Source organism: Aotus nancymaae, unplaced genomic scaffold (genome assembly GCF_030222135.1).
Source record: "Aotus nancymaae isolate 86718 unplaced genomic scaffold, 86718_ANA_hifiasm-v0.15.2.pri h1tg000089l, whole genome shotgun sequence".
Classification (NCBI taxonomy): Eukaryota; Metazoa; Chordata; class Mammalia; order Primates; family Aotidae; genus Aotus; species Aotus nancymaae.
The window spans coordinates 15,715,997-15,729,423 of record NW_026988504.1 but is presented as its reverse complement, the minus strand read 5'-3'; the positions used below and the strand labels follow the sequence as shown (position 1 = coordinate 15,729,423).

General features: G+C 37.1%; 1 protein-coding gene across 11 annotated transcripts in view; it reads left to right on the top strand.

Annotated features, from left to right (window-relative positions):
- The window catches only part of CEP112 (centrosomal protein 112), a 664,691-nt gene that overhangs the window by 69,124 nt on the left and 582,140 nt on the right, over positions 1 to 13,427 (top strand). For 10 of the 11 annotated variants that reach the window (XM_064369449.1, XM_064369448.1, XM_064369450.1 and 7 more), the window contains 2 exons: positions 439 to 532; positions 2,718 to 2,795. In XM_064369449.1, coding sequence (XP_064225519.1) covers positions 439 to 532; positions 2,718 to 2,795 — 172 coding nt within the window. The remainder of the gene's footprint in view (positions 1 to 438; positions 533 to 2,717; positions 2,796 to 13,427) is intronic. The other variant, XM_064369447.1, reaches the window with a different exon arrangement.

Sequence of the window (13,427 nt, the reverse complement as noted above, 5' to 3'; positions counted from 1 at the left end):
ATATTTTAAGACTTCATGTTGTTGTGGACCATGAATCCAACAAAGTTTGCTAAACTTAAAACAGTGATTGTTCCATAGAGTATATGCTTCATTTTCTCTCTTTTTACACCTAGGAAAAGGGGAGAGGAGGAGAAAAGATTTAAACACATGTGATTTATTATAGTCTGACTTAAAAATAGCGTTTGTATAAGCAAGTCTGTGGCATTTACATAACCTCTTACTTATAATTTAATCTAAATGAAATAAAATGTGATAAATAAAAATGGTTATTATTTGTATTTCTTTTCTTTTCTTTCTTTCTTTTTTTGATGTGAAACATTATTGTTAATATAAACTATCATCTCCTTTCCAAAGGAAAAAAAATGGTAATCCTAGATTCTAATACTCTGTGTTCTCTGAATTCTCCAAATTGTGATTGTGATTATTTTGGTCTCTTAGCAGGGAACAATTCTTTGGGAAGCTCCAAATGAGATCACATTCTATGAGTCCAAATCACAGAGAAGATGGACAAAATATTACCCCAAAGATTTGTGTAAGATCAGATTTTACTTTTGTTTGGTTTTTGCTTGTTTTTTTAAAATAGCTGCACAAAGTTTTAATTTCATATTGTTGAAGTTCCAATGATTGCTTCAAAATGGAATAGAGTCTGATGATTCTGGTGAACATCCTGATGTCAAGGGAAGTGGGGTGTTTGGTATATAGGGTAGTATTCCTTCTACTTCCTCAATGATTCTGAGGTGTTATATTCACAGTCTGTTATTTCTCCTGTGTATCAAAGGATAACATTTTCCCTTTATTCAGAATATACATAGAAATGATTATATACCGAGTAATCAGAAAGTTAAGGAGAAATTGGAATTAACTTGTAGTGAAGTAGGGAACACTGCTTTTCTAATGAAGGTGAACTGTGTATATCTTGAAATAAGAATGTCTGTCTTGAATCTGTTTGTTGATGAACATCGATTTGGTTTGGACAAGGTGCTAATGAGCACTCCAGTTAGCATTTTTTTTTTTTTTTGAGATAGAGTCTCACTCTGTCACCCAGGCTGGAGTGCGATGGCATGATCTTAGCTCACTGCAACCTCTGCCTCCTGGGTTCAAGCTGTTCTTCTGCCTCAGCCTCTCAAGTAGCTAGGACTACAGGATGCACCACCATGCCCGACTAATTTTTGTATCTTTAGTAGAGACAGGGTTTCATCATGTTGGCCAGGTTGGTCTCTAACTCCTGACCTCAAGTGATCCTCCCTCCTTGGCTTCCCAAAGTGTTGGGATTACAGGCGTGAGCCACTGTGCCCAGCCCCAGTTAGCTTTGAAAAGAGAAACACTGTGCCTGCTTATTCCAGTCTTTCTTTCCTAACTCTGGCTGTCTTGGGTTACGTGACTTTTAGTTACAAGAGAGAGCATGTGAAACCCATGAGCGTTTTAGCACATAGCACTATAAACATAATTCATTGCATTTTGTCCAATGATAATTTGGAATTAAAAAAATATAAAGGGCAGCTCATTTTAAATAATGATAAACTACAATCATTATATTTACTTAGAATAAGCAAGGCAGGTACACTTTCTTAATTAAGAAATTCTTGTTCATGGAAAAAAATACAAAAAGCTGAGAACCACTAATAGAAGTGATAATGAATTTTTATATAGTATTATAAATAATAATGCAGTATTTTATTGACTAGAAATGTAGAGACTCAGTAAGATATGAAGAACATTTTAGTGCATTAAAAAAAAACTTCGTATTATTTTAAATGACCATACATAAATAGGTATAGTTGTTAGCAATTAAGCTTTCTAAAAGCATGAGAATGCTGTATCAACAAATCTTATTTCAAAATATACTTTCTGGGCTGTAAAATAGCCATCTTTTCCACAGACTCACCTTACTAAATGTTTAGAGTTTTCTGGTCATTGTCGGTTTCTGGGCACAGATCTTTGGTTGTCTCTAGTTTATTATAGTTTCAATCTGGTTTGATAAATGTGTAATACAAAAATTGTACAGGAGGGAAAAAAATCATGGAATCTTTCTGTCTTAAAAAGTAAAGAATCACCATAATTGTGTTTTCATGATGTGAGTCTAAAGATGATTTATCTTTATATTCAGTGTATGAGTGAGAATTAATTTAAGAACAAAGAACTGCTTGGACATCAGCACAAAACTTCCCTGTTAACTAATTTTAATGAGTTTTCACGTTGCCCCTGCCCCCTACAACACACGTTAAAGCTACTGTGGTATACCACAATTAAAACTTTTTGTTAAAGAACTTAAAGAGAAGAGTCTGGATTAATTGTTAAAATATTCTTTTGTTTTTTTAAATCTAGTTACTGTGTGAATATATTATTAAGGCAGCTCATAGCCCTAAGCAGCTGTACTAAATAGTTGTTATTTAGAACAGAGAATCCTAGCTCAGTTATAACCTAATCCTTTCCTCTGAGGGCAATACAGCATTACCAGACAAGCACACAAAACTCTCATTTCACTGAATGACATATATTTTGTTCTTTTTTTCTCCCTCCCTTCCCGCCTCTTTCCCCTCTTTTCCTCCCTTTTCTTCCTTCTTTTTTCTTCCTTCCTCCCTTCTTTTCTGTCTTTCCTCTTTATTTCTCCTTTTATCTCTTCTATCTTATCCTCTTTTATCTCTTCTGTCTTTTCATCTTTTATTTCTTCCATCTTTCCTTCCTCTCCTCTTCCTTTTCCCCCTTTTGTATTTCAGGAAGATCATTTGAAAAAATCTCCTGTTTCTTTGGATGATAGTGACATTGAAGCTCGCCTTAATAGTTGGAATCTTGGGGTAAAAAAAAAAGTATTTGCTTTATGTATATATTGATGTGTCAGAATCATATTGTACCTGCATAATAGTGGAACTATTTTGATTTTATTCAGTGAATGTTGGATGTTAGACATTTGTTACTGTGTGTCCCTGAGAAGGGTTTTAAGTATAGGAAATAAATAACATTCCAAACAAACAAAAAATAGTCCCTGTCCTGAACAAGCTAACTTTCTTATGTGTGAAATAAGAGATATACACATAAAATAGTTAAATAATAATAAAGAATAATTTAAGATAGTATATGATAAAATACCAAGATGAGTTATGTGTGTCCCCTGAGGTGGAGTGAGGGGGAAGGGGGAACTTGAAGAAACGCAGCCATTTGGGTTAAAAACACTCAAGGGGACCCTATGGATGTGCGTAGTTGTTATGGACAGCAGTTTACAGAGGTTGAGGGTCATGAAAGCCTTTGGAGTGCTGGAGAGGTGGGAATTGGAGGCAGAAATAGGTGCAAAGAAAGATTTGGGGGAGTAAGTGAGCTATCGTGATTGGGTGTTTGGAATTTATGTATGGAATCTGTGGGCACTGTTGTCAGGCTGCATTGCATTGGAGCTTTGAATGCTAAATTAAGTTTAGCTTTTAAATTGTAGGCAATATTGAGTCCTGGAGGTTTTTTTTTTTCATTTCACTTTACATATATGCTAACAGTTTAAATGCTTTGAGGAAACAACAAAAAGTGCTTAAAATGATTTTAGAATATCTTTTATTATAAAAATAATTTGTAATTTGAAGAATATAAAAAAAATCAGAGGAATAAAAATCAATGAAGAGCTGTGCTAGCAGTTATATAACATATCTTTTCCTCCCTTTTTTCCTGTGTGTTTTTATAAGACTCAGCAAAATTTAAACAAAATTGGGATTATATTATAAATGCTGTCTTTTGTGCAATTTAGCATTTTATATGAGTTTGTAAGAATTCTATATAAATGACTATGAATGGTAGCATTTATTTTTCTTTTGGATGGATATTCCATAAACTTTTAAAGTGTTCTGCTATTTTTGGACGTCTGAGTTGTTCCCAGTTTGTTTAACACAAGTCATGTTGCAGGAAAATTCCTTTTAAGAATCTTTTTATACATATTTGGTTGCGTTCTTAGCTTACATTACATTACGTCTTTGGTACATTGCCTTCCAGAAGGTTCGTACCAGTTTCAACCAGCAGTATCAGTTGTCCATTTTCTTCAAACAGCAGCATATCAGCTGTCCATTTTCCACTTATTTACTGACATTAGGGATTGTTATTTCAAAAAACTTAAAACCTTCCTACTAAAAATGGTCTTTAATGAAAGTGGAGTTTGAGGGAAATTGACTTGGTGGCATTATGAAAGTTCTATTAGATATGAACAGAAATGGAGAAAGGGGCCTCATTATCTTTTAGGTCTTCTTTTTTTTAAATTTAAGTTTAATTTTTTTTTTTTTTTAATTTTGAGACAAAGAGTCTTGCTGTGTCATCCAGGCTAGAGTGCAGTGATGCTATTATGGGTAACCTCTGCCTCCTGGGTTCAAGCAGTCCTCCTATCTCAGCCTCCCAAGTAGCTGGGATTATAGGTGTGTGCCACTATGCCCAGCTAATTGTTGTATGTTTAGTAGAGATGGGGGTTTCACCATGTTGGTCAGGCTCCTGACCCTGAGGTGATCTGCCTGCCTTGTCCTCCCAAAGTGCTGAGATTACAAGTGTGAGCCACTGTGCCTGGCCATTTTAGGTCTTTATAGTGGACTCCATGTTAGTGTCATTGCTGGGAGGAAGGAAAGGTAAAAAGGAAAAGCCTTTGATAGAGCATAAAATATGCTAAGTGACTGATTGAAAGGCTGAAATGAAAGGCACCTAAAGACTTGGTTTTGAGAACTGGAAATGTTGGCCTTGTGTCAGTTAATTGACTGTCAGATGGGGGCGGACCCATTTTAAAGGTTTTAATTTAGATAATGGAGTTTGAAGAGTGGTAAGATCAAATGGGGGGAGTTCAAGGCCTACACCTTCTTGAAAGTCAAGAGCTGGAGGTGTATGTTGGAGTCACACTGTTTGAGGAGGTAGCTGCGCCCAGAGACTAGAACAGTTCTGGTCTTTGGAGAGCACAGAGAGTCGGGAGGTCTGGGTGGAGAGGAGAGTGAGGGAGGATGTCTGGCTTCTGGAATGGGCACAGTTAGAAGGTTGGGAAATGAATAGGAAATTAAAATAATGTGGGTCTCCTATTAATTTTGGGAGTTTGCTAGAGAAAGGGAGAAGTAGATAAGAGAGGGTAATAAATCCAAAGAAACAGGTGTTTATGTTTTAAGGTGCAGGGGAAGTTGCTATTGGAGGGAAGTCCTGTTCCCAGTGTGGGAGAAGAGCACAGGAAATCCTTCAGAAAGACAAATTCCTTTTTCAGAGAGCAACATCAAAGTGGAAAAGAAAATTCTGGAGCTGTCCTTTTAAACTCACCTTTTCCCTTAGCTACTTGAAACATGATATACGTTACTTAGCACATAGAGTACTTTTCACAGTTGTTTAACTGTTCTGAGAATTAAATCTTTCATTGGTATGATAAAATTAAAATAAAACATTTAAGATATAATGAAGTAATACCTTGAAAGTAGATCTGTCTGGGGTTTTGTTTCACTTTTTTTTTTTTTTTTTGAAATGGAGTCTTGCTCTGTCATCCAGCCTGGAGTGCAGTGATGCAATCTTGGCTCACTGTAACCTCCACCTTCCGGGTTCAAGCGATTCTCCTGCCTCAGCCTCTTGAGTAGCTGGGACTACAGCTGTGTGCTACCACACCTCACTAATTTTTGTGTTTTTAGTAGAGACAGGGTTTTGCCATGTTGGTCAGGCTGGTCTTGAACTCCTGATCTCGTGATCTGTTTGCCTCTGCCTCCCAAAGTGCTGAGATTACAGGTGTGAGCCACTGCACCTGACCTTGTTTCACTTTTTTATTGTTGAAAGAATACACTGACAGTATAAAATATAAAAGTCTTGCATTTTTATATATTTATACCATCTAGGCATTAATCAGTCTGAGCTATATCTGTTTATTACAGTAGAATAATTTAAGTATTCGATTTATTAGAAAGCTTAGATTTTGCTTTGATTTTAGTTTTGTATAAGAATGTGTGACTGGCTTTTTTTCTTTCTTCCTCCGAGTGATCCATTAGTAGCTAGAGTTGACTTTTGTGCTCTGGACTACGGATACATTTTTTATATTGCTAGTGTTACTGTCAACACCTTCATTCTGATGCATTAGATGTTGTAGAATTTGAATTTCTAGTTTTTGTTAAAAAATCAAATTTTTCTCAAATATATTCTTTATTTTCCCAGGAGTATGTTAATATTTACTATAGGAATACATAATTCAAGTAGAGATTTATTTACGAAAACTAGCAATCATATTTTTCTCTTGTATTTCTTCTTAATATTTAACTTTTTCAACATTTAGTTTTTGTGATGCTTTCTTGCTTTCTCAATATATTTTATACCTATTTTGTGTCTGACTCTTTAAGTCACAAGCTGAATGGAAGGGCTGTGGGTGTTCACTATTTGTAAGTTCATTTGAGTAATTGCATGGATGAAGGCTTTGGAACATTCTTCCTTTAGTGACTCATGCATCATTGTGAAACACTCTGTGTGCATCCCTTTGAAAAAAACCTTTAAAAATTATGTCTTACTTGGTTTATCAAGTTTTATATTCTATTATTTATTTTGTGATTATATTGGAAGTTTTTGATGTTGACTAGGAATTATTTGTACCTTCCTTTTTAAAGTGCTACAGTTTTAATGTAGTAGGAAAAAGTCATAAGTATGTTCATTCTGGTTTCTAGAATGTGCTTGTGAATTATCTTTGACAAGTGAGGTATATAATATTAATATTCAGTAAAAATCACAATCATGAAACAAGTTGAGCGTCCTGTTTCCCTTTGAATTTAAATCCCTTTACCTAGGGATTTTTAGTGCTACAATTCAAAAGCTTCATTCAATGGAAGGTTTCAGTTGTGTCAGCAAGCTAATTTTTCCCATTCATTTCTACGTATATGGTCATTACTGTTTGATGGTTTAAAAGAAAAATGACCATACATAGAAAGATAAACTTTTATCCTAAGAAAAATTATGTTACTGTTACTCTTGTGTGGTAATTGAATCGATAACAATTTCTTTGCGATTCTAATTATACAGATTTTTGTAGTCTCTGTGATTTTTTTTCCTTTTTCCTCCTTTCTCTTCTCTTTTTTCTCTTCTTTTCATCTTCTTCATGGGTCTTTATTGTAATTTTACTTAAGGTACAGAGAAGGGAAATGTGTTCATTAATGGGGTACTTTGTGGTGTGATTAGTTGGGATAATTCTCATTAAGTAAGCATGTAATTTCAGCTGTCTTATATAGTTTTATTTTAGGCAATTTCATGTTTTTTCATGTCTGGCTTCTGGAATGGGCAGAAACCTGCCCATTTCATGTCTGGAATGGGTTAGGAACCTGCCCATTTTCTTTTCTTTTTTAGAGACCGGGTCTTGCTCTGTCACGTAGGCTGAAGTGCAGTGGCATGATCATAGCTCACTGCAGCCTTCAACTCGTGGGTTCAAGCAATCCTCCTGCCTCAGCCTCTTGAGTAGCTAGCTGGTGGTGCACACCACCATGCCTGACTCCTGTCCATTTCATACTACACAATGATCTTGGAGGGAAACTGAGCTGAACATTCTGATATTTTAGGCTTCTCATTTGGCTGTAGTTTTTCACAAGTGAGTGAATGTGTCAGATAAAGTTACCTAAATGAAAAAGAGTTATGAGAATAGTTTACATAAAAAATTAATACTTTGATAAGACAAATTCTCTTTGTCTTTCTCTAGAGTATAAAAATATCTGGAATTGTCCTGGCGTGGTGGCTCATGCCTGTAATCCCAGCACTTTGGGAGGCCGAGGTGGGTGGATCACGAGGTCAGGTGTACCAGCCTGGCCAACATAGTGAAACCCTGTCTCTACTAAAAATACAAAAAAAATTAGCTGTTCGTGGTGGCAGGCACCTGTAATCCCACCTACTCGGGAGGCTGAGGCAGGAGAATTGCTTGAAACCAGGAGGCTGAGGTTGCAGTGAGCCGAGATCGTGCCACTGCACTCCAGCCTGGGTGACAGTGAGACTCTCTCTCAAAAAAAAAATCTGGAAGTATCTACTCAAAATATTAACTGATAATTCTACATGGTATGGTAAAATATGAGCACTTGTTTTCTGAATATTTTAAGTGTTTTAAAAATATTAAGTATTTATTACTCATAAAAAACAAACAAAGCCATAAAAGTATTTATAGTATTTTCCTCAAAGCTTGCATTTGGGGAGTGAAACTATATTCAGAGTGTTTTTTTTGAGAAGTTGACATTTATTTCTTTTTTTAAAAAGTGAATGTAAACTTCTGGTCATGAGTAAATCTTTTACAGTCAACTTCTCCCACAACCAAGAATTCTGGACGAAATACAAAAAGCAAATCACCTGGGGACTCTGAAAAGTAAACAACAGGCTGATTGAGAGGGAAGTTGGAATATGAAGAATCATTGACATAGTGGCAGGAAGTTTCCTGGTTTTCTGTTTGTGTTTTTTTCTTCCTTAACTCCCAGCTTTGACTCCAGGGTTGGCCACATTGAGGGATTGTGTAGCAGGTGTGGATGGCAGAAACTCACAGAGCCAGCCTATCTTTTTGATCAGAAAAGTGGAAGAAAGACTGGAAGATTGTGAGGGGATTTTTTTGTTTTGTTTTGTTTTCTTTTCTGGCCCTGCCTCTAGACCAGCCCCAATGGAAAAACTATGCTCTAGTGGTATAAGCGCAGCAGTTTGTGCCCATCTTTTTGGATAGATCAACATAAAAGAAACCTCTGTTTGTTCAAAGAATATGGGAGGAACATTTTCTATACTTTTGTTTTCCACGTCTTTTTGCTTGCTATTATACTTTGCTCTGAGAGTTGGCCCAGTCACATGGAACTATACAGTAGTACAGTGAGGTTCCTTCAGAGTTTGAGGAAACCTTATCATTTTGGCCAGTGGGACTGAGAAAGAAGCTCTCAGAGCCAGAGAGTAGGCAGGGAAATCCAGGAATGGGAAGAGTGGGAGAAGGGGATTGTTAGTTTTGTGTATGAACCAATACAAGTTGCAGGCTTTCTCCAAGGTGGACATGGTGGAACATACCCCCCAAATCATAGTCTCATAGAAGTCTTAGGTAACTGAACTATGGTGTAAACTATTGCCGAGGTCCCAGACCATCCCTAAGTGGTACATGTGAGGGGCAGACTCAAATGACATGGTAAAGACTTGGAACTTGGTACCAACACCAGAGCCACTGTCCATAGAAGGAGAGATGGAACTTGCAGGCTGATCTCAATGCAGTTGATTGTCCACTGAGATAAACATGCATCACCATTTTTCAGAACCTCACAATATCATTGTACTGATTATGATAATAATTTTTCTGATCATAGAGAATTAATCTAGAGATTGGTAACAATTTTTTTGGGAAATTCGCAAATATGTAGAAATTAACACACTTCAAATAATCCAGGGGTAAAAGAAAAAAATCTTAAAGGAAATTAGAAAATATTTTAAATTGAATTAAAATGACAACACAACATACCAAAATGTGTGGGATGTAGCTAAAGTAGGTTTCATTGGGAAATTTATAGCATGAAATACTTATTTTAGAAAAGAAGAGGGAGTTTCTATTTCTAGAATGGTAGCATGAGGAGCTCCACAGATGTGCTCCCTAGCAAAACAAGCATAATTGGTAACTGGCAATTAAAAGTCTCTGGAAATTGTCCTGAAGGCATAGAACAAATGAAGACATTTATTCAAGAAAATCAACTACAGCTTGGTAAGAACAGCAAGAGTTTTTGGCACTGGAACCATGACTTGCTTTCACTTTTCCCGCGTTCCTTCTCCAGCTCAGCTTCCCAGAAATTCCATTCCCAGTGGTCGGGGCAAAGAAGATGAAGTTTCTCTCCTCTCAGCTTCCAATCAAGGGATACAGTGTGGTATTGGGAGGGGGTATGCTGCCAGCATTTCTTATCCCCTTGAAGTCTGAGTGGAGGTGAGTGCAAATTAGTGGTTGGGGGAAAGGGCTCTCTTCCTTCACTCAGCCAAGACTGATAGGGCAGAAGCTCTACCCTAGACACAGTACTGTGGCCTTGGTTGTCCTTACCCCGACTTGTTCATAGGATAGAGATTTCATTCCAAGAGATGCAAGCCAGGAACAAGAAAGCTATTGTCTCTGGACAGTGCCCAGTGAAGTAGCTCAGAGATTTTTGCACAGCTGGAGAGGCAATCTGAGGACCAGTGAGATCAGAAGCTCCCCTCAAAGAAATGGACTAATGGAAATAGTGTGGGGAAGTTCAAACCTAAGGATGCTCTAGAAAACAATGGAGATTTTAGTGGTAAACAGATAAGAGGAGTCTGGTAGTTCCTACTAATCAACAGCAATAAACTAAACCACAGGCTAGTAGTTCACTATCGAGAACCAGGGACAGAGACAGCTAAGAAGAGTCCTCCTGGGGTCAGAACGATCCTCAGAGCCTACCTCAGTATCTACCCCTGCTTGAATTTAATTGGATCAGCCTATGGAGCAATTTATGACCCAGGGTATTGTGGAAAATAATAGAACAAAGAGCCAGCAATTAGTAGACATAATAGGTGGGTGTGATGTCAAATTAGATATACCATTTAACAAAAAGATAGGGGAAAAAACAGTTAGAGGAGCCTTGCCAAATCCACTGCCATCCCCGGTGACTGTGTGCATGCCTAGGACTGTATACACTGAGGGGTGACTCCAGGGTCTTCACACTATGAGGGAAATATACTTTATAAAATAGTCTAGCCAAGCCATAATCAAATAATCAACCAAAAACAACTACAATTACTCATGGATAGGGGAGAGGGAGAGGGGAATCAGTGTCCAAAGTCACCACAATGTATTACTGAAAATGTCCAGTTTTCAAGAAAAAAGTTTACAAGACATGCAAAGAAACAGCAAAGTGTGGCCCATACACAGAGAAAAATTATTGAACAGAAACAGCCTGTCAGAGGGCTGAGAGACCAGATTTAACAGACAGACCAAAATCGCCATTATAAATATGTTCAAAGAACTAAAGGAAATGATGTTTAAAGAAGTAAAGAGAGTTGTGATGACCATGTCTCATCAAACATAGACTATCATAAAGAGATTTAAATTATAAAAAGAACCAGAGCTGGGCACAGTGGCATGGACGTATAGTTCCAGCTCCTCAGGAGGCAGAGGAGGAAGGATTGCTGAATGAGTCTAGCAGTTTGAGGCTGTAGTGTGCTATAATCATATCTGCAGTAGCCACTGTACTCCAGTCTGGATAACATAGTGAGACCCCCATTTCCAAAAAAAAAAAAAAAAAAAAAAGCAGATGAGATTATAGTGTTAAGCAGTATAATAACTGAAGTGAAAAATTCATGTTAGGGGCTGAACAATAGATTTGAACTGGCAGAAGAATTAGTGAACTTGAAGATAGATTGATAGAGATTATGCAGGCCAAAGAACAAAGAGAAAAAAGAATACAGAAAAGTGGACATTGCCTCGGGAAATGTGGAATACCATTAAGTGCACCAACATATATGTAATGGGGGTACCAGAACAAGAAGAGACAAAGGAGCAGAAAATATATTTGAAGTTCTATTGGCTCAAAAATTTCTAATTTGATGAGAAACATCAGTCTACACATACAAAAAGCTCAAAGCACTTCAAGTTTAGATTAGATACAGAGTCACACCTAGACATAGTACTAAAATGGCTAAAAAACAAAGAAAATCTTGAAAGCACCAAGAGAGAAAAGAAGAAAGTCCTAAATCATGAATCTAAGCCCCCATCTAAAGAAACTGGCAAAATAACAAGTTAAACCCAAAGTAAGCAGGTGAAGGAAATAGTGAAGATTAAAGTAGAAATCAATGTGCCTGGCACGGTGACTCACACCTGTAATCCCAGCACTTTGGGAGGTCGAGGTAGGCAGATCACAAGGTCAGGAGTTCAAGACCAGCCTGGCCAATATGCTGAAACCCTGTCTCTACTAAAAATGCAAAAATTAGCCAGCCATGGTGCCATGTGCCTGCAGTCCCAGCTATTCAGGAGACTGGGGCAGGAGAATTGCTGAACCCAGGTTGCAGTAAGCCAAGATCGTGCTACTGCACTCCAGCCTGGACAACAGAGCGAGACTCTGTCTCAAAGAAAAAAAAATCAATAAAATTGAACACAAAAAAACAATAAAGAAAATCAGTAAAACCAAAAGTTGGATTTTTAAGTGATAAATGAAATCAATGAACTTTAGCCAGACTGACAAAGAATGAAAAGAAGAATGGGTTTGTTAATATCAAGAATGAAAGAGGAGATACCATTACAGACACTATAGATATTCAAAGTATAATAAGAGATTACTGCAGGCCACTCTATGGGCATGAATTTGACAATGTAGATGAAAGGGACAAAGTCCTTGAGCAATACAAACTACCAAAATTCACATTGGTAAGAAAAAATAATAGAAGAAATAAGAAGAAATAGATAAACTGAATAGTCCCATGGCTATTAAATAAATATAATTTGTGTTTTTAAAACCTCCCAACAGGCTGTGCGCAGTGGCTCACGTCTGTAATTCTAGCACTTTGGGAGGCCGAGGTGGGCAGATGACCAGAGGTCAGGAGTTTGAGACCATCCTGGCCAACATGGCAAAACCTTGTATCTACTAAAAATACAAAAATTAGCCAGGTGTGGTGGCATGTGCCTGTAGTCCCAGCTACATGGGAGGCTGAGGCAAATTGCTTGAACCCAGGAGTCGGAGGTTGCCGTGAGCTGAGATTGCTCCATTGCACTCCAGCCTGGATGACAGAGTGAGACTGCATCTCAAAAACAAAAAACAAAACCTCCCAACAAAGAAAACTTTAGGCCTGCATGGTTTCACTGACAAATTTAACCTAACAAGTAAGGGAGAAACAACACCAATTCTATAGCATCTCCACCAGAAAAGAGAACATTTTCCAATTTGTGTTGTGAGGCCAGTTTCATTTTAGGGAGATATTTGCAGATCACGTATCTGGCAAATACCTTTATCCAGAATATATAAAGATTCTTAAACCTCAACAACAAGAAAATAATGTAATTAAAATATAAGGCAAAAGATACTGTGATGAGATACCACTCCACACCTATTATCATGGTGAAAACAAACGAAGACCTGACAATGCAAAATGCTGGAAGGATGAGGAACAACTGGAACCCTCACCTCTTGCTCAAAATATTAATTAGAAAACAGTTGGTACTTAAAACACATTTTATCACATGACCCAGTAATCTCACTCCTAAGTATTTACTCAAGTGTGATGAAAGTCTGTGTTCACACAAAAACCTTATATGCGAGTATTTATAATAGCTCTCTCACTCTTTTTTGGTAATTGTTCAAAACTGCAAATAGTACTAAATACCTCTTAACTGGAGATTGCATAAACAGATTATATGCACATCTATACAATGGAATACATTTTAGGCATGAAAAGGACTCAATTATCAAATCACATAATAGGGTGGATGAATTTCAAATATATTTTATTGAAAGAAGCCACACTGAAAAGTCTATTTTTTTAAT